Below are 23,897 nucleotides of genomic sequence, written 5' to 3' on the forward strand. Positions count from 1 at the left end.
GAATGAGAGTGAGGACAGAAAATGTGTGTGAGAATTCTACGATATTCTAGAAAATTCTGGAACTTTCTAGAAAAAACTGGAACATTCTCATTGAAGCGTCACACATTTTCGAAGTCAACCACTTTCAACCCCTATATATATCTCCCACACCCTCATAGCTATCGAGACGCAACCACCATAGTGCACGATGGGAGACTTTGGGCTTACTAACCACACACAAACACCATTCATGTGCGATGTGTAGTTTTGGCTGCAGAGTGAAATATAGGCAAAAAACTCGTCCATTTGTATATTATATATATATAGATAAAAATAAAGATATAAAAATTTATAATAAATTGCGGTGGTGCGTTGTCAATGAATTAAAATAAAATTTTAATTTATTCACAACGCACCACGGAGATAAATCTTTCGTAGCACAGAAAAAATAGCAAGCGCAAAGGAAACGAACATAAAACAATGAAGAAATCATGACAATGAACACAAAGAAAATTAATTACGTTAAAATAGATTTAATTAATTTTTGTCATAAATATTTATAAATAAATATTTAGTCGTAAATATCAAAATTCTTTATACAGTATCAGTAGCCATCCTGTGCCGAATGCATCCTTTTTCGCAACGAATAAATAAGTTTTTGTTGTGTTTTTGTCTCTTTGTTTCGCAGATATCCTTGTAAAACGTCTTTAACTTGAAAATTTTGAACTAATTTGTTTCTGTAATTACCTTTTCTGCCGACTTTGCACAATCTGTATACAAATTTTGGCGTCAAGTTTATTGATTACAGCTACAGAGTGCTCAATAAGGAAATTAATACATATTTCGCAAACTCGAAAGTGTTTTTATAACACTCCGAAATTACTGAGGTAAATAATATTTTTTTTGTTATTTTGTAATTAAAATTTATAAAATGTAAACATATACGTATTCAAAGATTATTAGTTGATTTAGCCTTGAAGAATTCTAGGACATTGGTAATTATAAAACTTGCATACATTTTTTATATTTTAAAGGTTGAAAATTTTTTATGTTTCAAATATGAAATATTTCAGTATAAAATTTATTAAAAATATTCTAAATTTTCTCTTGTCAGTAAATCACCCGACGATATAAATACTTTTTATTATTCATGGTTTAAGTGAGGAATTTTAGAAAATAATGCAAAAAATTGTTCACTTTTAAATCTTAAAAAGTATTTTGTTTTTTAAACATTACACAAATTACAAAATTATTAACAGATTTCAAAAATTATGAAAAAATTTTACGATTACGGAAAGCGTTGAACGAGTTAAGTCCAATAATGTAAAAACTTTAGGACGGACATTTTTATATATAACAGCGGAAAAGTAACAATCAAATATAAGTAATTAATGTCGTATAAATGATTCGAATATGATAATTTCTACATAAATTATCCTTCAATTTCTAACTTATTTCTTAAATTATTTAATTATTAAGATTTGATGTAAAAATAAAAATTCGATACGTATATGTAAAAGTAATAAACCTTCGCGTTCTAACTGATAATTAGGCTACATTCAAGATACGTAATTTCTGATAAACGTTTACAGAATTTTAATTAAAATAAAAAAGTTTCAATAACCGGTTGAATATAGAATTTAAAAAACCGATTTTTCGATGACATTGAAATTCAATTTTTTGTCGAACGACGTTAGAATTAACACATTTTAGAAACTCTGCTGTGTAAAAGTATTATCAGGTAAGAATCGTGAAGTTTTGTTAGACATGAGATTATAGAAGATTCGGGAAATGTTATAATAATCTACAATATACAGTACTTAGCAAAGTTAATAAGTAAGTTTATTTATTTAGTTAAGGATATTTAAGTTTTCATTTATTTAGTTTTTTTTAATATACTCAATACAACTTCTGTAGCAGTTTTTCGCAAGCCACAATTAACATAAGCGACTCTTTCAAAAAACGATATGCATTTCGAACCTTTTTTCATTTTCTTTCATTCTCATTTCTTAAGAAGTTTTTATATAATATCCTTTTCAATATATTATTATATAACGGTGAAATTCATTTATATGAAATATTATGAAAAAGTACCTTTTTTTGATTGCAGCGACTTAAAATACTACTACCCAAGTTTTATTTAATTTACTGAAGAATTTCAAAAAATGTATAAGATGGCTTCTCTTGTATACACTCTTAGCACCAGTTGCCGAAATTATAAATTAGTAACATTTAAATTTATCGAATCGCAGGGATCAAAGCGAACAAGCTTACTTGCCATGGATCAAATTAACAAATCGCCGGTACACCTTTATTCGAAGTAGTGAGTTGACGGATTTCAACGAAATTTTCGGATTAACAGAAGTTTTAAAATTGTGTGCGGTAATAGACACCGAATTTTAAAATTAGATCTACAGCGGGGAAAAAACGGGGATAAAATGTTATTTCTATGTCAAGTCAATGGGTAAATTTTGATTTTTAAGCTTGCTTTTTTGCTTCAATAGTTAGGATTTTATACACTAATGATAAGTATTTTCTATTGTTAAAGATATTAGAGTAAAACATCAGGATATAATAAGAAACAAAATAAATAAACGAAATAAAAGTAAAGTATGTACTGTATGTACTGTACAGTACACATAAAAGTATTATAGGACTAAAAAATAAGCTTTTTGGATGATGATAAATTAAAACGAACAAAAATTATCGTGACGTCGTCACAATGCCGAGCTGAAATTTTTAATATTTTAAATTTATTTAATTTAAAATATGTCTTTTGATAAATTTGGAAACTCTACAAAATTAACTACGGACGTATTCTAAAAGTGGGGGAAGGGACAGCAAGGAAGGACACATACATTTACAGTTTGTCCATAGGAAATTTTGTAATTTTTTCAAATTTATAATTGTTGTCCAGGCAGTAAATATTATTAAAATTATATTTTATGATCTCCTCAAATTAGTTGTGTCTTGCCCGTATACATTATACTTTTCAATGAAAACAAGAGGGTTATGCCAGTTATTTTTTCTATAATTCTGTTCTGAAAAAATTTCTGCATTGAATTCATTTGACTTCCGGTCGAGACCTAAAGTTTGTATTAGTTAATCGGGCCTCTTGCCCTTAAGCTTTCCATATTTGTTCGAGGATATCGTTCTCGAATTTAAGGAATGACAGACAGGCAACAGACAGGGGACAAACGACAGTGCGAATTTATAGGTCTACAATTTCTTTTTTTCAAACTGTAGCCAAATTGATTAAATTCAATAAAAGTGAACAGATAGTAATAATAGTACTAGTCGAGACATTAAAGAATGATATGCATGAAAAAGTTAATAATAACTTGTTACACAACTAAAGAAATAACGTTAAGTCCGAAATTAAAAAGTGAAAGATAAGTAATATAATTATTAATTTAGTTAAAAGATGGCGCCTTACATCTATTACTTAGTATTAATCGTTACTTATAGCCTGATTATTTAAGGCGAACGTTTGGTTATATTTCTAAATGCATATCGAGCTTTGTGATGTTTGATATACTTTCAGTATAATTTAGAATTATTTCTTAAAAGTAAATTGAATTCATGTGATAATTCTAAATATAACTCAATCAGTACAGATCTATTAGCGAGATTACGACCGAAGTTTTCATCTCTGAAACGTGAACGTCGAACATCGAGCACCGCAATCATACAGTATATGCGGCGTTCGACGTCCGACTTTACGTCTGCGAGATGAAAACTTCGGCCACAACCTCGCTATTATTTCAGGTCTTGTAGACTATAAAAAATATTACATGAATTTATTTGGTTACGGCGACGGGACACGTGAGGCATGTACAAAAATGGAATGCTTACCGAACCACCAGTGGTTTCATCCACTCCTCCACTAGTGGGCTTCTTCAGTAGGGAGATGGATCCTTACAATTAGAGCTAGATATGACATTTTTTTGAAAATTATGAAACTATAAAAATTTCTGATAAAACTTTCTTATATTTTAAAAGTTATGTGTTGTTAATTATTGTGTAAAGAAGCGTATAGATTAATACATCATGTGTTTTTTATTTTAAATCATATAGGCCTATTTTAAAAATTTATTTTATGGATGAAGAACATTAATGCGAGAAGAGGTCCGTAAATATAAAGTTAAGAACTCACGTTTTAGGACACAGCCGTTGGAGAGTTTTGTTAATATTTATGGATAAAAAACAAAAAGTTTTTTAGTTGTAAATTTTTTAGTAGTAGTAGGTTAGGCAAAATGCCTACAATACAAAATAAGTACAAGAAATATCTGAATATTTCAAAGAAAATTAACTAATTGCGATTTTTTAAATATAAAATTATAAAATATAAAATTAAGAAAAGTACCACCAAAATATTTAAAATAGGTTGTATTTATACTTTTTAATTACAAACACCGGCATTAAGTTATCTTTCAAAATGTTTCAAATGTTTCAAATAATTTTGAAATTTTACGATTTAGTAATGTTTTACTGTATTTATACTTGAAAAAATAAATCAGCAACGAGTTGCTCAAGTTTCCCAACAACGATTAATATTTTGGTGGCGCCATCTTTTATCATATTTTATTTAAAGTATTTTTATATTTTTAAGTATTATATCAATAAAATGGCAAAATGCTCAATTTTGAGGCTAGAAATGAGTTTTATAAAAAAAAAAAAAAAACTAGAAATGCTAATAACAAGTGAAATCCTCGTTAAGTCAGACCCTACTGGAGATAAACACGACCCCATTATCTCTTCACCCCCTGGACTTTTAACCACCAAAATTTAATAACGTCAATTTTCGTAACAAACAAACCTCCATTAAAAATTTCAGAAATTTTCGACAAAAAGCACAAGAGTTATTAAGCTTCAAACAGGGATGAACAAAATCTCTTTTTCTTCCACACACACTAACATCCATACATACAGAAATCATCCTTCATTTTTTTTTTTCTTTTTTTTCATTTCTACGACGTTTTAAGGCTTCCTAAGTCCAAGTATGCAAATATCTTGGGGTCTTTCTCTGACCGATTGTCATACATTTCCTCTTATAACAGCCGTGCAAATAATATTACAAAATAGAAAGTACAGTATTAGAATTTTTAAAATCATTTCTTATTCTTGGTATATTAAGCTTTATATTATTACTTTAATATACTAATAAAATAATAAATTATCTAACAAAAATATCAATACAAAAATTAGCTGTTAGTATTTTGAGGTAAAAATCATATAATATTTCGTGGACTTAAAATTATAAAAGATCCCGGAGTTATCTTAATTGGTCTAATTCTCTTTACTCCTTAAACTTCAACGTAAAGACTTTACTGTATTTCTGTTTTGATTTCAATCGATAAAACGATTGAACAATATTGTTTTACTGCGATATCAAATGGCTGTAAATTACGAAGAAACAACCAATGTATGAGCCCGATATATTGAATTAACCCTAGCTTCGTGGGCTCATATAAGTTGATGCCGCTGGTGTTTGCTCAATAAATATTTACATTTGGAAACGAGATTGTTAACAATGTTCAACTGTTGTCCATTACCTTTTCCTGCCTTAAGAAAATGTATCATTAAATTTGCATGCTCTATTGACCATAGAATTCTGTAGTAATCCTCAAGTGTACCGTTAGATTCTAAAACTACAAATATACACATAAGATTCTCTCACTTCAGCGATTTAATATTTTCGTGTACTTACGTCTACATATTTCCATATAATACAAAATGGAGTTTATATTATGATTTATTCACATAATTTGAAGAATCCATGCAAATATTATTAAGCTATTCGAGAATCCTTTGATGACCTTCAGTAACATTCAAAATCTTGTGATATACTAAGTCTTCATTTTTATTTATAAATGGTGAATAGCAAACGAAATAAATCAAGGTGTTACAATGCTCCAATTCATACGAAATAGAAGAATTATTTTGCTTACTTTGCTGTTTGTGACTTTAAAACACTTCGCATTTGATAGTGTTGAAAATTTGTCGCCATGTCTTATTGGTTTTGTTTATAAGCAAAGAATTATTCTAATTTGTTGCCATGGTGACTTTTTACGGTAATTAAATGAACTGAATTTAAGTTAAAGATGAAAATATCGTTAATAATTTCAAAATTACGATTTAAGCTATAAAGCGTCCAAGCACTATGGAAAATGACAATTTGCAATTCTTATTATTTCAAATATTTTACAATTATTATTATTATTATTAAACACAACATATTTTTCAATACTGATAGGAATCAATGTTAATTTGTAATATTTCATTACAGAATAACGATGAAGAAGAATATTAAAAACAGCTTTACCTGTTGGTTTTCTCGTATAGGATATCATATCGGCTGCCATCCTCAATTGTACGTTTACATTTTCTTATTGATAACGATTGTCCTGGCAACTGGATTCTTCAAATTACACATTGTGAAGAAAGCCGAATATCTCTACACTCCGATTAATGGAAGAGGAAAATTGGAAAGAAATTCTGTCGAATCAATGTTTTCTTTTAATACCAGTGGTAATTTAGACATCTTCAGACTTACTAGAACTGAAAAGCTATCATATTTTATTGCAGTGTCTAAAAACAACGATTCCCTTTTGAATGATAATGCTATGTTAGATTTGGTAAAAGTAGACCAAATTATTCGAAATATCAGCATATTTTGGAATAACAGTTTCTTTCGCTATGAAGATCTCTGTCTTCGGAATAAACAGAATCGATGTCCTAGCAATTTCCTTGCTTATTTAACCAGAAAATACGAAGATTTTAAACGAGGAGGAAATTTTATAAAGTAACTATTATTTATTTTTCTATTCTATACAAAAGTTAAGCAGTGTTTTTTATTATATATATAATAATCGTGATGCACAGTACAATTACATTAAATAATGGGGTGAGACAAAATATTTGCATTGTTTTTATAGCATAATATTTTATCGAAATGTTGATGTAACTATTAAATATTATATACAATTTTATATACAGTTTTACGACAAATCTTATTTACAATGGTATAGAATTAATGAACGTGATTATATGGCGTTGTTGGCCATTGTTGGCGATGCATCGAAAATTTGGTTCGGTAGACTCGCAACTTCGTTGAATTGCCTTCGTGTCAATTCTTTAAAGTCGAAATTTTTATTTTTTTGACTCGATTGTGTGGTACGTTTTTCTCGCTAACTTTTTCTGTACACTATTTGTGTCAAATATGCAAAGAAATCTTTAATCGACCCGCATTGTGTCTGATTTAAATGATTATATTTTTTGTTGTACATAAATAGTGGTTTTTACTTTGAAAAACTCAGACGTCGAATTTGCGTTGTGAGTCGAATCATTGTCAGACTATGAGATGAAACAGTGATTTTGTTAACGTTTGTTAAAAAAAGGAATTAGAATTTTTGGTTAATGTTACCTTAGTATCCAAAATGGCGGCCAGGGAAATTTATCCCTACTTCGGAGACTGCGACGGGGAAAAAATTTTTCCCTAGAGTCGCGACGTCGACGACGTGGGGAATTTTTCCCCGTTCGGTTTCTACCCTGCGTTCGACGTTGCCGAGTATCCTGTAACCTCGAAACGGAGACGGTAGTGTGTAAATTTGCAACGGTAGAGGGAGCCTTTTCGTGACGTCGTGCAAGAGTAAAATCGGCGGGAAATTCGTAGGTGTGTTACGAACGAATATGCAAATGCATGATCTGCGACGTGATTTCTGGTCATTTCTGGGCAATTTTATGCAAATCGACTAGTTTTCAGTTAGAATCGTTTACTGCTGTGTTGCGACGAATTGCGTATTGGATTAATTACTGTTTTTTTTTTCGTAACGATATTTCATTCGCACACAAATTGCTATCGTTGAATATTTATTATTATTATTTCCTCCAGTATTAGTAAGTACTGTTATTTCTTTTATAACAATTTAATCCTAAAAGTTAGAGAACCAAGTAATCAGAAATTAAGGAAAAAGCGTGTTTTTTTCCCTATCCTTACCTCCCCTCGTTTAGTTTATTGCCAATTGTTCGATAATGACTAGTTTTGCCGATTTGAGTTGCAACGACGAATTTTGGTCGAGATGCACTTCCCGTGATTTCTACAAGTTGATGGAAGACGACTTTTCGGAGCTAGGTTTGCCTCCCCGTATCGATAACGCATCGAATTTTGCTGTAAAATTAGGCATACAGCCGACCGAGATTCGTTTGCATTCATTGCGATGAAGATAAGAATTGCTTCATATGTCAGGTGAACGACAGATCCGAAAACACTGTGAATTGGATCGTTTATAAATACGTGAATTCCGGCAGTACGATAATAACGGACGAATGGAAAGGATATATGCATATTGACGACATAGAAGGAGTAGTGGTCGAACATAGAACTGTCAACGATTCGAAAAATTTCGTCGACCCCAAACAGGAGATCATACTCAGAATATCGAACAATCGAAAAGTGAGTAAAAAACTCCTCTTTTTGTTGTTTTTTATTGTTTATTTCGGTGACAAAATCCGCGGAGTCTGCAGAGAAATTCAAGATGGCGGCCGGAACCGCGGCCATCTTGAATGGAGGGAAAAATTTTTTCCCCGTCGCAGTCTCCGAAGTAGGGAAAAATTTCCCTGGTCGCCATTTTGGATCCTAAGGTAATATTAACCGAATTTTTTTTTATAGAAGTTCGTTTTGTTACAGTCAGTATCAATTGCTAATAATTACTTTTTAAAAATTCTCTTCGAAATAATTGTTGGTGAAATGACAATGTACAGTATGTTCGCTTCAAATATTTTTTTAAATGTGTACTTTTCATCGGGAAGTGGTTGATATTCATTGCTCGTGTAGTAAATTTGCATGCCGGTAAGAGAAAAATACTTCTCGTCGTCCGAAACGAACTTTTTTTTTTTAAAATTCCTTAAGAGCCATCTGCGTTGGGTTTGGATTTCGGTAGTGTAATCTGGATTCTCTTCTTTTTTCTTTTCTTTATGTTTATCTTCTTAATTCATCTTCTTATCATCATCTTCTTACCTATGTTCAATGACAATTGAATCTTTTAGCTACTTCTACGGCTAAGTGCATCTGTGTTGTCAAATATTTTTTTGTCATGCTCTTCAGTTTCTAGTATTTTATATACAGTAAGACAAAAAAACACCTTGATGCTGAGAACGTTTAAATTTAATCATAAACAAACGTTTTCGGCCCATTCCATGGGCCATCGTCAGGCTAACTACATTCGAATACTATTTCGAACAACCAATTTCAAATTGAAATAAACTACAAAAGAACTCACGCGCTACGCTAGACTACGTAAACTAAAACTAATATAAACAGCATAGAAAATAATAAAATAAAATATGCCAATGTTACATGTATACATTGTAAAAAATCTATAGTTCACAAAAATCTATAGGTCTCTGGGCAATCCTTTTGCCCTATCTAATGTATTCCCTTGACTTTTTTAATTAGAAACTTCCAAGCTGACGGTAAAATCGCCGCATCCTTGTAATTTAAGCATTTTTTGGTTAAGCTGGACTTATAAATTTCACATTTTTCGGTTGTAGCTGCAAGTGTCGGCGAATGTATCGGAGTTAAGATCCTGGCCTCTTCCCATTTAACTACGGACCCCTCAGTCTGCGCCATTTTTGCTAACGTTGTTGTGCATTTACCTTTCGCCACGTCATATCTGTGTTCCTTAATCCTTTTACTTAGGCTTCTCGTCGTGACCCCGATGTATTCTTTATCAATCCTTAATTGGTCGTTGCTGTACGGTATCGAGTACACCCCTGGTTGCTCACTCGGTTTAATTCCATCTTTGTCGTTCCTTAGTAGCTTATATATCGAGGAAGCTCTTTTGTATACAATAGTGCTGTTCCTGCGGCCTGCAATACCCTCCATGACCGAGGATAGACGTTTATTATACGTGAATTTCGTGATACCGTTTGTCAGATCCCGTTTTTTCTTGCTTACTTTAGGATTCTTGTAAGCGGCAATCAAACGTTCAACTGTTCTTGGACCAAATCCCAACACCTTAGCCACTTGCCTGATTCTATCCAGCTCTCGCATCGTATCGATTATGTTAGAGCAATACTGAAACGCTCTTCTAATTAAAGCTCTAAACGCTGAGAGCTTATAAGTAATAGGATCATTCGATGTTGACGGTATATACAGCGGGTCGTGCGTAGGCTTGATATACACTGTCGTGTCTATTGACCCGTTCTTAAATGCAATACTAATGTCCAAAAAATGTAATTCGTCGCTACTAACATGCTCCGAGCTCAGCTTTAGGCCATGATCGTTGGAATTCATGTCACTTAAGAATTGTTGTATTCTTGCGTGGTTCCTCCATATAATCAGCACATCGTCCACGTACCTTTTATACATGATTATGTCCTCCTTGAAGTTGATAAGTGTTATGCGCTCCATTTTTCTTACAACTAACTCGCACAGCAAACCAGACATTGGGCTGCCCATCGGGACACCTTTTAACTGTTTATAGACTTTACCCTCGAAAAAGAAAAACGATTGCACGCATACCAGATTTGTCATCATCTCAAGATCCTTACGGTGTTCTACAGCCATTGGATGTAAGCTATATAACACTTCCATTAGTGCATCAAAACATGAGGATGGTTTGATCAATGGACACATGCTCTCAAAGTCCATTACCGACCCAACCTCGTTATCCATTAAATTCCAAACTCTTGAGTCAGCTCTAATTACTTCACAGATTCATCAAGTCTTAATAACAACCAACTGGTTGATTCCCAAATCAACATCCGTTACAATCAACTCGGTAATAAATTCAAATCTATTTAATGCATTACGCATTACCATCTGCAAATATTCCTTATCAGGAAATATGGCAGTGACTCTCCGCCTAGTAAAAGTTCACTGACTGACTATAATTACAGGAATCAGAGTTGTCGATTTTAGAACATCGATTCTTTCCCGACCCCAAACACCTGAAGTAATTTCGAATATGTCTTTCGAAGGAAAATTGTTGTCTTACGTAGTGTGTAAAATTTCAAGATTTTTTGTAATGCAGTTGCCGAAATATAAGCAATTGAAAAGTGCAAAAATCTCTAAAAAAGCTGTAGTTTTTGATCCTTTTCCTTTATCCGCCACTGCAGATGCTCGTAGAGAAAAAACTATTCAGACTAGAAAGCTCAAATCTTAAACTTCAGTTATCTTGTTATCTGCGATATGCTCACAAATAATTTCGGGTCTATAGGTCAAAGTTTTATGGCTTAGTTGTATGCTTATAAGTATGAAATTGCATGGAAACAAATGAATTTTATTCAAAATGTTACTCAGAATTACGAAAGCTAAAATTTATGCGAATTAAAACTTCTTACAAGAGATTTTCTAAACGGTGTAGGGAAAGCATCGATCGGCGGTTGCCGAGCGCCGACCGATCGTTTGTCTTGACGTAATAATACAATTATTAAACAAACAACAATTGATATCCAAACAAAAACGACTGGACTAAAAAATTTCGCCAAGTAAAAGTTTATGACAATTTGGTCGATAATCGAAAGTTTTCTTAGCGCCAAACTTATCTTCACCAACGTAAAACTCCTAAAAAAATTTTGATTGCCAAGAAAATTGTTATAAGTTTTTACTTGGCGAAATTTCTAACAAAATAAATTACACAAAATTGCTTTTAGATAATATTTTATGAAAGATGGAAATCATAGTGCTTGGAAAGATTATGCTCTACAAGGATAATACTCAAATCTGGCGATCCAGCAAGTAAATTATTTCATTGCAGTTCTTTTGAAATTACAATTTTTGATTGTAACTGCCATTCTCGCTGTTAGGCTATGCAGTGGAGAGCGTAAATATGATTTAAATAATTACTGTTTTGGCTTTTGTACGTAAAACTAGTGATCGTTGCGGAGATTCACTGTTACAATAATAATAGGAAAATTTAATCGTGAAGCTATCGGTGCTTTGCAAAGAAATTGAAACACTAACACTTCAACAATTGGAAGAGCTATCCGTGATTCTGAATAAGCAGTACGTTTCCTTATATCTTACGAATATTCTGTTATTATGGCTTGAAAAACATCGATGTATGAAGAAACTCTTTCGGATGTTTCTCTGTTATCTTTACAACTGTAACCAATTTGAGTAAAACGGCTAGAAGGTGTATTTTATTACGCAACTAAAGCAATCGGTAAGGTTAATTAGTGAAAATACTTTTATTAAATGAATTTAAATTCTAAGTTTGCTTGCGACTTGTTCGGGTGATTCAAATTTTGATTTTAATGAAAGTGCAGCAATGTAAAATGCAAAAGTTGCATTGTGCAGTTAAAGCAGCTTTTGCATATGTCTAAAAAATATTTTAAGTATATAAATCTCGTTACTGAAATGTAGATATAAAAACGGCTGCTGATGAGCGATGTCGATATTCTCTATAAAACTAAAAATAGTATCTATACAGCTTCTGGTAGAGAAGCAGCAAGATAAAATAATTCGTGAAAACTAATGCAGATTGGCTATTAGTAAAAAAATTTGCAAAATGTCTATCTGAGACTTGTACCTCTAGAGCAGATCTTATATATTTTTCAAATGAGTTGGATGCATTCAAAAATGCACCAGTCATATCTTGTATTACAGATAGAAATTTCTGTCATTTAACAAACTGTTTTAGTGGAAAAGAAAATTTTTCCTACAGAGTAATTTGAAAGCGGTGCTTGTAGGTTATTACGGTAATAGTTCAGGAATAAATGATTTTGAAATAGTAAAGAATATTTTCACTGGTATTAACCAAATTTGAGTATATAAACTGTATCTCATTATCTGTCATTTGAATTACTTTGATTAATATTTACGCTTTTTCAAAAGCGTATTTTCAAAGAATTTGTCTAATTTGAACGTTTTATTATCTATTTTGGTAGTTTATTTATATGCTTTTTAGTGCATAATTCTCCTAGCTTTGGTCTTTATGTAATTTTAATTACGTAATGCTTCAACAGTCTGAATAAATACTGCATAACTTAAATAAGATATTATGAGAATTGTGGGAGGTGGTTAATTGAATTCAGATTGATCTGTCATTACTTTCAGGCAATCCTTGCAAGGATAGGTCTAACAGGCAATGCAAAAGGTATACGACAACGGGTTTGTAAACTGAAGTAAATGACTTAACTTTACAGCACATAACTTACAAGAAAACTGATTAGGCCTAATTGGTCGTGGGTTCACGCTTCACTAACAGGCAGGCCATGTGGAGTTTTTCGGGTTTTCTTCATGTTAGAAACACGTAAATAAGGGTTCTTTTCTCATAAATGACCATCTGGAGGGCAGTTCTCGGCAGATCGCCCAAGTATCGCGTCGCGTTGACGTAATCGAATAAAACCAAACCAACTTGCTTTATATCACGTCTTTAAATTACACAATTGAAATGTCATTTACTATTAATTAAGATCGAAGTTGGAATCTTTGAGAACATATCAAATCACGTTGATTCCGGAATCCTGAAAAAGATAACAAAATGAAGAATTTAATAATGTGTCTGTATGTATATAATGTTGAAGAGTGTGGGTATACCTGTTTAATTCTCGTTCCCAATTTCGAAAAACATAACCAATAAAAATACATTTGACAAATGTCACTTATAGTATTATATACTGTATTATTAAAATTATTAATAAGACTACTCGAAAAATTACATATTTGTAGTCGATGAAATGTTTATAATGCATGACATTCTTGTTGCATTTTAATATTTTTACATTATAGTTTCAATTGTTTTTCGTTAGATACCCATTGGAAAGAAATGGTTTTCAACTACGAATATCTGCCCAGCATATTGGAGGAGTATCAACGAACGACGATGGTTATGTCGTTGATTTTAAAGCATTCCGTCTATTTTACTACTTGGATCATAATTTAATAAAAAACAAACAATTAGGTTTGCAATGGGAAAGCGCTTTTTTGAACACGTTATCAAGTGTAAACTTTCAACATATTGAAGTTTATATGACCGCTGGACAAACTCACGAGGTAGAACTGAACAGAAATACCGAGTTAATTCTTCCATTTTTTTTAATTGTTTCTGGAGCTATATTGACATCATTCTCTTTTGTATCTTGTCTAACGTTCGATGCTGTAAGTAGTAAACCGTTGATTGGAATTGCTGCCTATTTCAGTCCATTGCTGGGAACAGTAGCTGCCTTCGGATTACTGCTACACTGTAATGTAGAGTACGTTGATACGAACGTTGCTGTTGCTTTCCTGACCATAGGTAAGTGCTCCATTTTTATTTTCATAAATGGAAATTTTTCTGTTTATCTTCTCTAAAGTATAATTATATATAAATTTTAGGAGTACAGGCTTCATTAACAACGTATTAAATGCAAAATCTAAAATACTGACGAAATGATTGTGAAATAATAAAATATTGTATAATACAATCGTAATATTACTATTTACCCGCGTTATGAAACAGAAAATATTGTAAGTTGTAAAGTTTGATCTTCAGATCTTTTGCATTTCTTTATTTTTTAAGGTTCTCTAACTTAAACATACACGAAATACGCGAAAACAAAGTTCTTTTTATATATGCGAATATGTTTGTATGTAGATATGAGTTGGCCTGTATTTTGCTTTACGTGATAGGATTCATAATAAAAGTTTGAAATTTTCAAAAATACTGTTTCAGGTAACGCTACAGTGAACAATATATATTACAAATAAAAACAAATGAATTGTTAATATGTAAATTCTATCACGGAAATGCTAAGAAAAACCAAAGATGAAAACACTTATTTTTTAATCCAGCGTATTTTCTATTTTTTCTACCTGTGGATAATTAACTTTTGCTTGGTAGTCTTCTTTTATATACATAAATGAAAATGTTCGTTTCTTTGTTTGTTTCTCTGTTCGCTATGCATGCCTAGGCCTTTTAACCAATTTCTACAGATGTCGAAAGTTACGTTCGCATGTACGACATTACCTACGTCAGAGACTTAGGTAATGTCGTACATGCGAAACGAAAATCTCGATTCGATTTCTATAAATCACTTAATTTCTATCTATATCGATTGTCTGCGAGGTCTGTATAAGAAGGTCAGGACACCCTCCCGTGATTTTATGCGGCGGCAGCCATTTTGGGACTTATCGATAGAGCTCACTACACGTCGTTCCTGCGCGAGTCGACTATTATTGCGTGTATACGTACTCAAAACGTTAAACAATGGGTTATTGTGTGGCACCTAATTGTAAAAGTAAGTCTACCGACGTTCGATTGTTTAGATTTCCTGCACATAAGCAGAGGAAAGCGAAATGGATGCAGAACTGCAGACGGGCTAAGTGGCAGCCAACTTTTCTGTCAGTGAGATGCTTTAATATTGTCATGGTAAATCTTTAAAATAAAATTTTGGATAACCTATGATATTGCATTACTTTACGAAGTGCTTATATACGTAATTACATCAGTTTTAGCGCCTATTTAATCAGTTTCAATCACGACAGCAAATGATATAGATGATTGTTTCTTTTAAACTATTTGATTGAAAAGTTACATAAAATTGGGGTTGCATAATCATCCGAAATTATTATTATATTTTTGACTGGAAATCACTGGATTTATGCAATTTTAGTTTAATTAATGTTGTATGACACTGACTGCTCGTACAAGTCTGCTTAAAACATGCGACTCAAAACCCCCAAATTGGTGGCTCAAGAAGTAGGTCACGCGTGCCTTGATCTTCATATACAGACCTTGATTTTCTGGCTTTACACGTAGCGCTATCTATTGCAAAAATATTTAACAAAATCATAAACTAAATATAATTTTTACAAAAAAATATATAGTTATTAAATTATATATATATTATATTCACTTAATTTCTGTGACAATTATATTACGCGAAATAGAAGCGCCGTATTATTACTGAGACAGTCAACACTTGGTTCTTGGTCGCGTGGAGAGATGTTTTGCTCCTGTACATCATACTTTTCTTGTTAGTAATATAGTCGTGCTGGTTATGCATCTAAGTCTGTTTAGGAGAGATTTTTGAAATGAAATAACGTTATTTTCCTTGAAAACCAAAAGTTCGTATACCCTGTATAGTAAATGTATGCCGACTGCTTTTTTGCCTTTAATATCGAGTATTGACGTTCAGTCTATCACATTTTGTTCTCGACATTAAGGAAATAACGAATAGACAGTCAAACGACAGTGGGAGTTTATAGGTCCACAATGTTTACAAATTGCAGCGCGATAAGTATTCTCTAATAACAGTACCTATAAAATCACCGAACACCGGTATTCAGTCGTGGGACTAGCCAAGTTAACTTTTCTGGATTTTCTTGACGTAAGTAACACCTAAATAGGGGCCAGCTTTACATGAAATTCTTTCTGAGATGCATTCTCCTTGCTGGCGATGGTGACGTGTCTCTTGCCGTAACCAAATAAATAAAACCAATTTTAACAATTTTTCCATAAACGTAATATTTCCGAGGACATACTTTGTTACGGCTAATGGAGTCTTAGCCAAGCGCAAGTTCAGGGTGGACGACACTCGAGAGTCCGTACCCCAAAGTTCAAATCTATTCTGGGTATACGTTCGTTTTTCTTGCGTCGCACTCGCCGACGTCCTAGCAACAAGTGACCAAGTAACAAAGTGTGTGAACCTGCGGATCCTTTCATACCGCGTAGGATTACTATCGCAACGACTTCCGTTGCCGCGGCTAGGTGTCTTCTGCCTAACAGGCGTTTAGTCATAATCCCACGAACAATAGCTTAACGCCACTGGCCACTCGAATAAGCACATGTACCAAGTGTCCGTTACATACTTAACCACACGAAACCTAGTCATCCCGCTCCTCCCCTTATTTCATCTCGCCTTAGCAACTCATAAACTCATTGCCCCAAACGTCATACTGATAATGCTAAAACATGTTCTAATGTTCAGACAAATTAATGTATGGTACCTGCAACGATTTTAGGGAAAAAAGTAGAGCACGAAGGTTTTTTCTGTGCCGATGTTTATTTTTCATATTTATTGTCATGGCAACATTCATTTATTTAAAATTTCCTGTAATTGTACACTGTGTAATGTGCACGTAATGTATATGTTGAGTCTTACCGTAAATCTGCTTCCACTATTCTTATGCCACAAGTATCAAATGTTTCTTTTACTTAGATGTTTTTGCTAAGCTGTACTTTTTCAACCTTGTTTCACCAGCTTATTTACGGGATCTCATAAAAGCAATTATCTTCGCATTTTTACTAGATTTGTTGTATTTAAAGAAGTTTTATACGAAGTCTTTCGATCGTTAAGGTTATCGCAAATTGTCCAACACGGATCACTTTAAATTATTAACAGTAGACCGATATTAACAAGTAGTGGTCTACCATCTTCTCTTCAATGAGGAGGTCAACTATTGATACTATTTTCGGTCGAATTTACTTCAAGTCCATTTTGCAACAGTACCTTCTACCTATCGAGCTTAGCGGTATGGTTGCATTCGAATAGAAAAATCACATAATACAAGGTTACCGGCGATCACAGAATACGATTTAAGTGGTTTTCGATGGTGCCGAGTTTAACTATTTGGTCCATTTACCGCAAGATTTGATTGGTTGATCAGATTACCATTTGATATTCTGCTGTGAATATAGCAATTTGTTATAGATAATATTAAAAAAAAATGCTGTCTGCTTGACAACGAAATTGTGTCATTTCGTACCATCCGAGTATTGCGACAAACGCGACAGTGGTAGGCTAAAATGATCAAACTCATTATTTGATGTTCGTTTTAATATTTGTTATATAACTACAAAGGTTATCTTACGTAACAGTTTATCACACCAAGTGACCAACCTGACACATTTAGGAAAGTTTTTAATTTCTCATACTGTACAATACAAACATTTAGAAATGTTTTAAAATATGTTAGATTTGTCATTTGGTATGATAAACTTTTGCGTAAGATAACATTTCTAGTTATATAAATGATAATACTATAATGTATCATAATAGAAGGGTTAGAAATACAAAAGAACTAGTGATGTTAATGTTTATTCTTATTTTTAGTCTGGGCAATGCAGGCTATGCTTTACCTGCTAATTTATATATATTTTGTTGTACTCTTATATACAAAATGTCCGAAATTAACAGTATATTTTAGTAAAAGTTTTAGTAAAATTGTTTATGCAGGTATCGGGATGGACGACTCTTTCGTATTGTTGGCTGCCTGGAGACGAACGAATAAGAACCATAGCGTCAAAGAAAGAATGAGTGAAACCTTTTCTGATGTCTGTATTTCCATAACGATAACCTCATTAACCAACTTTATATCATTCATTTTAGGAGTTATAACTCCTTATAGAAACATTCGTATCTTCTGTATATACAGCGCCATATCCGTGTTATTCGACTATATTTATCAGATATTTTTCTTTGGTGCGGTGATGGCAATTGACGGATATAGAGAAAAGCATAACTTTCATTCTCTATTTTTATATCATGTTAGTACAGATGTGACAGGTAAGATTTTTATATTTTATTTATAAAAAAATTATGCAAGATATGAAAAATTTCTAATATCCGTTTATGTCTTTTTTGTAGAACCTAATTCTACAAAAAAAGAAAATGTTACGTCTCATATCTAATATTTCGTGAATTTGAAAGGAATTAATATTATGGAGAGAACAAACGTATCAATAAATGGTTTTTCTTCTTTGCAAAGCAATTATGAAGATTTATTTATGCAATTATTTAGAAATAACAATTGATTGTTGTAAAAACAGGAAAAAAAATTAAATAATCGACAATAAAATGAATTAAGCAACTTACTACGACTACCTTGTAAACTTGCAGCCAAATTTTATTACTTTCGAACGTTTTCGTTCATGTTCAATGAACTTTCTCAAGAAAAAGAAAACCAAACAAAAAATAGAAAACAAACGATTAAAAACAACTGTGAAATTCGAACTCAGTACAAATGCACGAAACGCACGGGCTTTTCGAATGTTTTGAAATACGTTTTATTAAAGCTCATGTACTGTACGTCATCCATAGTTTTGCAACCGGGATTATGCAACGTATAAACGTACATAAATTAAATCAAAAAATAATACGTGCCGATTTATGACTCCTGATTATCTTTTCTAGATAAATGCATTGTTTAATAATGCATATTATCTTTCTAATAATACGGTTTATATTAGGCTAGAGGATCATGCTGCCGACATTTTTGTAGAGTCTCGAAAATTGATTGCGAGGCTTTTGTGGTTCGCTTTACAAATTTGCCAAGCTTCCTTCCTCATAGTATCGGTGTTTACGGTCTCGGACAATCTTCAGTAGACTTGTTTGGTCCCATTCGGCCTTGACGTCTTGTGGGTCCTCTAAAACATAGGTGGCCAGCGCAGTGCATGGTTGTTCTTATCTTGTATTTACTTGGTGTTCTGCTAATCTGGCTTTAATGGACCTTCCTGTGGCCACTATATACATTAGTTTATTATGCCGCCTCAAATCCGTAACCGGGATTTTATACACACCGGGGAGTGTGTTTCTGTCTGCTTCATCTTTATCAGATCTTAAAAGTTGGTATATGGTGGGGATTCTTTTATAAACGATTCTTTTGTTCTTGGCTTTTCCTATGCTTAGAAAGTTATTACTCAGCGAAGCGTTATACTCCATCATTATATACTCTTCCTTACTGGGTAAGTCTTTCATCTTTTGGCGCGTCTTGCTCTTGCTGGTAATAGCCTTAATGTTGATCCTGTATTTCTTGGCTAAGTTGTGTATAAATTTCAGCTCCTCCGTTCTATCTCTTGCATTGTTGCAATGCGAATAAACTCTTTTGATAAGCGCTCTGAATGTCGCCAGCTTATATGAAGGAGGATCGTGTGAGATCCACGGAATAAATATGGGGTTATATGAAGGCTTTCTATAAACTTTCGTACTGAATTGTCCTAGGTGGTTAATTTGTATATGAAAGTCCAGGAAATGTATGATCTTGTCGTTTTCCTGCTTTAGCTCTATCTTCAAACCGAATCTGTTGTCATTTATATCTTTTATAAAACGCTGTATGTCGGGCTTAACGTTCCAGAGTATAAGTACATCATCCACGTAACGAGCATACATTATCAATTGCGCTTCAAATTTCGGCAGCACTGCTTTTTCTAGTGTTGCTAGTATTAATTCACATAGCGTACCTGCAGGGGGGCTGCCCATAGCTACCCCTTTTTGTTGCATGTACGTAATTCCTTTGAAGCAGAATAACGCCGAAAAAATGGTAAGATGCGCCAATTCTAATATCTTTTCTTTTCTTTTCAGGAGAAGGGATTTTGCTAAGTAGGATATCTCTTAAATGACAGAAGCAGGGTTCCAGTTTAACTGAAGGATATAATGCTTTATAGTCTAGCACTGTCATATACTTAACATTTACATTTACATTTAATTGAAAAGAAGGGGGTGCCTCCAGGTTTCACTCATAGGTACGACCTGGAAGTTGGGAGGGAAAAGTTGATGAAATGGGAGTGAAGGAAATGAAGGATAGGGGATGAAAATGGGGCAAGGTGGGATAGAAAGGTAAGAGTACATTGCGCCTGCCTCGCAATTACAGAAAGCATAACAATACATAACACACATTAAAGAATTGACCGAAATACATTGATGGGCACCAGATAACGGCCAGTACATAAAAAGTATACATATAAAGATACAACAAAAACATGCCTAAGAAACAAGATATGTACAGTACAGCAAAATCTCGCTTGTGTATTACACGTACAGGGTACACAGATAGCAAGAGTGGACTAGCACGTTTGCACAAGGGATAACTGTGCTACTTACCCTGTTACACAATGAAGGAACAGACTGTGAACATGCAGCGACAGCTAATAGAGCAGCATAACCATTGGAAGCCTGGAACAATTGTCGGGGAGAAAAAGTTAGCCAGCTGATCAATCATTTCTAGCAGATTGTTGATCGCATGGTGGGTTAAGTGCTGCTGTTGTTATCCAGAAATTTGATGAGATGTTTATAAATGTTCGGGTCTTCCATGAATCTGCTGTAAGGACATGGCCAGTTGTTTCCGGCATGGAGCACGTGCCCCATAAGTCTGACTCTCTCCTGTGTGAAAAATTCACAGTCCCATAGATAATGCTGACTGTCTTGGATTGAAGTACTGTCGCAGGGGCAGATGTCCATGTCTTTAAGATGAAACCTTTTTAAATAGCTGTTGAAATTTCCATGTCCAGTAATTAACTGGGTCATGGAAAAGGTAGGCAGAAGGTGTTTCCATTTAAGTCTTTCCTTAACGTTTGGGATAAAGGTGTGCGTAAATCTGCCTGTAGATCCGTTATCCCATTCTTCTTGCCATTGACTAAGAGCGAATTCCCAAGTCCATTGCTTGATTTTCGAAGCAGGAATCTTGTTGTAGCAAGGAATAAGGCTGGAAGCAGCGGCTTGTTTGCCCAGCCGATCAGCTGCTTCATTCCCAGGTACACCAGTGTGTCCTCGGACCCACCCAAAAGAAATCACATGCTTGTGGCTATTGGTGCTAAGATAGCGATGGATTTGCGCAATGTTTTCACCCCTATTATGGGGACTGAAGATGGAATTGAGGGCTGTCATGCTGTCAGTGTAGATGGTGATTGTTTTGTTGCAAGGAAACCAATCAGAATAAACATGATCCATCGCCTTGACAATGGCGAGGATTTCCGCCTGCGGCACAGTGCAGTGTGGACCCAGCTTGAAAGCAGATCTGTGGGTGCTGCCAGTGTTATGATGGTAAAGTATGAAAGCTGCCCCAACCTCTGTGAGATTCTTCGAACCATCAGTATAGATGGAGATGTCGCTGTCAACATTTTCACTTAAGTAGTTATCACCGAGAGTAGGGTAGTCTTCATAATAGTTGGAATTTGCCTGCTTGTGCTCGATACCAAAGTTAGCGATGTCGTTCTTTATTTGGTCAGGGAAAACAGAAAGGATGTTATTATGACTATTGCTGCTGTTTGAAACTTCGCCATTCATTTTGTTACTGATAATCCAGATTAATCTGGCCATTTTGGCTTTAATATACACGGGAAGGTGGCCCGCAATGACAAGCAAGGCTGAAGTAGGTGCCGTCCTGTAAGCTGTACAAATACGTAGAGCGGCAATCCTCTGTGCCTTTAGGAGCTTGCGTTGAATGTACATAGTTTGGGTGGCCGCTGCCCAGATTGGCGCAGCATACAAAAGAATAGGTTCTATTGCCCCCAGGTAGATATACCGTGCCGCATCATAACGTATACCCCAGATATTTTTTGCAATACTATTCAGAGCATTAGACACTTGAATAGCTTTGGCACTGACCATGTCTATGTGCTTGGTCCATTGGAGTTGCTGCTCAAGAACAACCCCAAGATAAGTAAAGTTATTTACTCTGGGAATCCGATGCCCGTCTATAATAATCCTAGGACTTTTCTGGAGAGGCGTGTTTTTCGAGAAAATGATATACGTGTACTTGTCGTAGTTGATTGGGAGGTTAACACTTTTACTCCAGTTGGAAACCTTTCCAAGTAAATTTTTACAGAGGACAGGCAAATTTCCACTGTTCCTGTCTGACACGAGAATCACAGTGTCGTCTGCGTATCCCTGCAAAAGCTGATCTTTTGGTTCATTGAAAATTGTTAAAAGGTTGTTATGAACAATAGTCTATAAGCCAGGGCCGGCAATTGAGCCCTGAGGGCAACCTTTGGTTACACGATGGCTGTAGCTAAAGTTGTTGGTGTACCAGTCTGCCTGCCTCTCATTTATGAAACTACTCATCAGGTTGTGCAAGTTGCGGGGGCAGTTATAAGCCCGCAGTTGACAGAGAATCGCTGGCCACCAGAGATTATCGAATGCTCCACGGAAGTCAATAGACACAAGGAGCGTGTGTTTACCTTCTTTTTTGGCGGAATTGATGTACTCGATGATGTTGGATAGAGCAGTAGTAGTAGATTTTCCAGGTGTGAATCCATGCTGATGGGGACTTAAGATGTTATTTCTCTCTTAAATAATTTAAAATCCTATTGCTGACCAGCCTATCAAGAAATTTTCCCCATCACGGGAAGAAGGCTGATAGGCCTGAAATCTTTCGGGTGAATACGATTATCTTTAGGCTTCTTTTGAATGAATTTAACAGATGCTTTCTTCCAGTCAGCAGAGAAGTACCCGAGAGAAAGGCAGCGGTTGTACAGAGTAACGAAAGTAGTAGGAATTGCATCATATGCCTCCCTGATCATCTTCCCAGTTACCTGATCAATGCCTGGGGCCTTTTTGATGTTAATGAGATTAATAGCATGGGATACTTCTTTATATGTGAATGGTCTGTCGTCTTGGTTGTTTGATGCCACCCGACAGTTGCTGCGCAGTTCACGTTGGGTGTCGGTATCAAGAGCTGCATCGTCAAATGGGAAGTGATAGTTGAAAAGCTCATCCATAGTTTCTGTTAGAGAGTTGGTGTAAGTGCCCTCTGCCGTAAGTACCGTAGAGGGAATACCTGCGTTGTTTTTCCTCTTAAACGCAATATAATACGGCTTGCTCCAGGGGGTGTTGAAGCGGCTGCAGTCATATACTTAACATCCTGCGAGTTAATATTAACCATTTTGCTTAAGAGTTCTAAAGTTTGCTTGACGGTGTATGGATTATTGATAGTATTTCGGCGGACAAAGTTGTGTACCCATTTCTCTAGTAATATTGTGGGAGCGTATCCTTTATCGACGACCGGTCTTATATCCTTGTTCTTTTTATGGGTTTTAGCAAATCCGAAAAGCCTTGGAGTCGACGGTGATTGTACAACTATGTTCTTAATGCTTAGTTCTTTAGCCAAAGGTGTGGTTGCGAATTTCTTGACTCTTGCTTCCAGTTTCTCCAAGGCGTTGGGGGGAGGGAGCAATCGTACAGCAGGTATCCTTAATGTATGTTGATAGCATGTG

At 34.3% G+C, this 23,897-nt stretch overlaps 3 protein-coding genes across 3 annotated transcripts; 1 reads left to right on the top strand and 2 right to left on the bottom strand.

Moving 5' to 3' along the window:
• Window positions 1-6,271: 6,271 nt before the first annotated feature.
• On the top strand, window positions 6,272-18,631 carry LOC136979165 (patched domain-containing protein 3-like). Its single transcript, XM_067275090.1, has 4 exons — window positions 6,272-6,784; window positions 13,738-14,222; window positions 18,145-18,474; window positions 18,556-18,631. The coding sequence occupies exons 1-4, from the start codon at window positions 6,276-6,278 to the stop codon at window positions 18,597-18,599; spliced, it is 1,368 nt and encodes a 455-aa protein (XP_067131191.1). The 5' UTR covers window positions 6,272-6,275; the 3' UTR covers window positions 18,600-18,631.
• A 740-nt stretch (window positions 18,632-19,371) lies between these two features.
• Window positions 19,372-20,187, bottom strand: LOC136979188 (uncharacterized). Its single transcript, XM_067275120.1, has one exon. The coding sequence runs from the start codon at window positions 20,185-20,187 to the stop codon at window positions 19,372-19,374; it is 816 nt and encodes a 271-aa protein (XP_067131221.1).
• Window positions 20,188-20,934: 747 nt separating this feature from the next.
• LOC136979189 (uncharacterized) lies at window positions 20,935-22,293 on the bottom strand. Its single transcript, XM_067275121.1, has one exon. The coding sequence runs from the start codon at window positions 22,291-22,293 to the stop codon at window positions 20,935-20,937; it is 1,359 nt and encodes a 452-aa protein (XP_067131222.1).
• Between the last annotated feature and the right edge of the window lie 1,604 nt (window positions 22,294-23,897).

Source organism: Centruroides vittatus, unplaced genomic scaffold (assembly GCF_030686945.1).
Source record: "Centruroides vittatus isolate TY-2023 unplaced genomic scaffold, ASM3068694v2 contig_595, whole genome shotgun sequence".
In the NCBI taxonomy this organism is placed as follows: Eukaryota; Metazoa; Arthropoda; class Arachnida; order Scorpiones; family Buthidae; genus Centruroides; species Centruroides vittatus.

Bases quoted from the DNA above. Each gene is read 5' to 3' on its own strand.
- LOC136979165 (XM_067275090.1), top strand. From the start codon at position 6,276: ATGAAGAAGAATATTAAAAACAGCTTTACCTGTTGGTTTTCTCGTATA. The intron at 6,785-13,737 runs GTAACTATTATT...GTTTTTCGTTAG, and splicing joins CGAGGAGGAAATTTTATAAA to ATACCCATTGGAAAGAAATG. The intron at 18,475-18,555 runs GTAAGATTTTTA...TCTTTTTTGTAG, and splicing joins TGTTAGTACAGATGTGACAG to AACCTAATTCTACAAAAAAA.
- LOC136979188 (XM_067275120.1), bottom strand. From the start codon at position 20,187: ATGCAACAAAAAGGGGTAGCTATGGGCAGCCCCCCTGCAGGTACGCTA.
- LOC136979189 (XM_067275121.1), bottom strand. From the start codon at position 22,293: ATGGTCAGTGCCAAAGCTATTCAAGTGTCTAATGCTCTGAATAGTATT.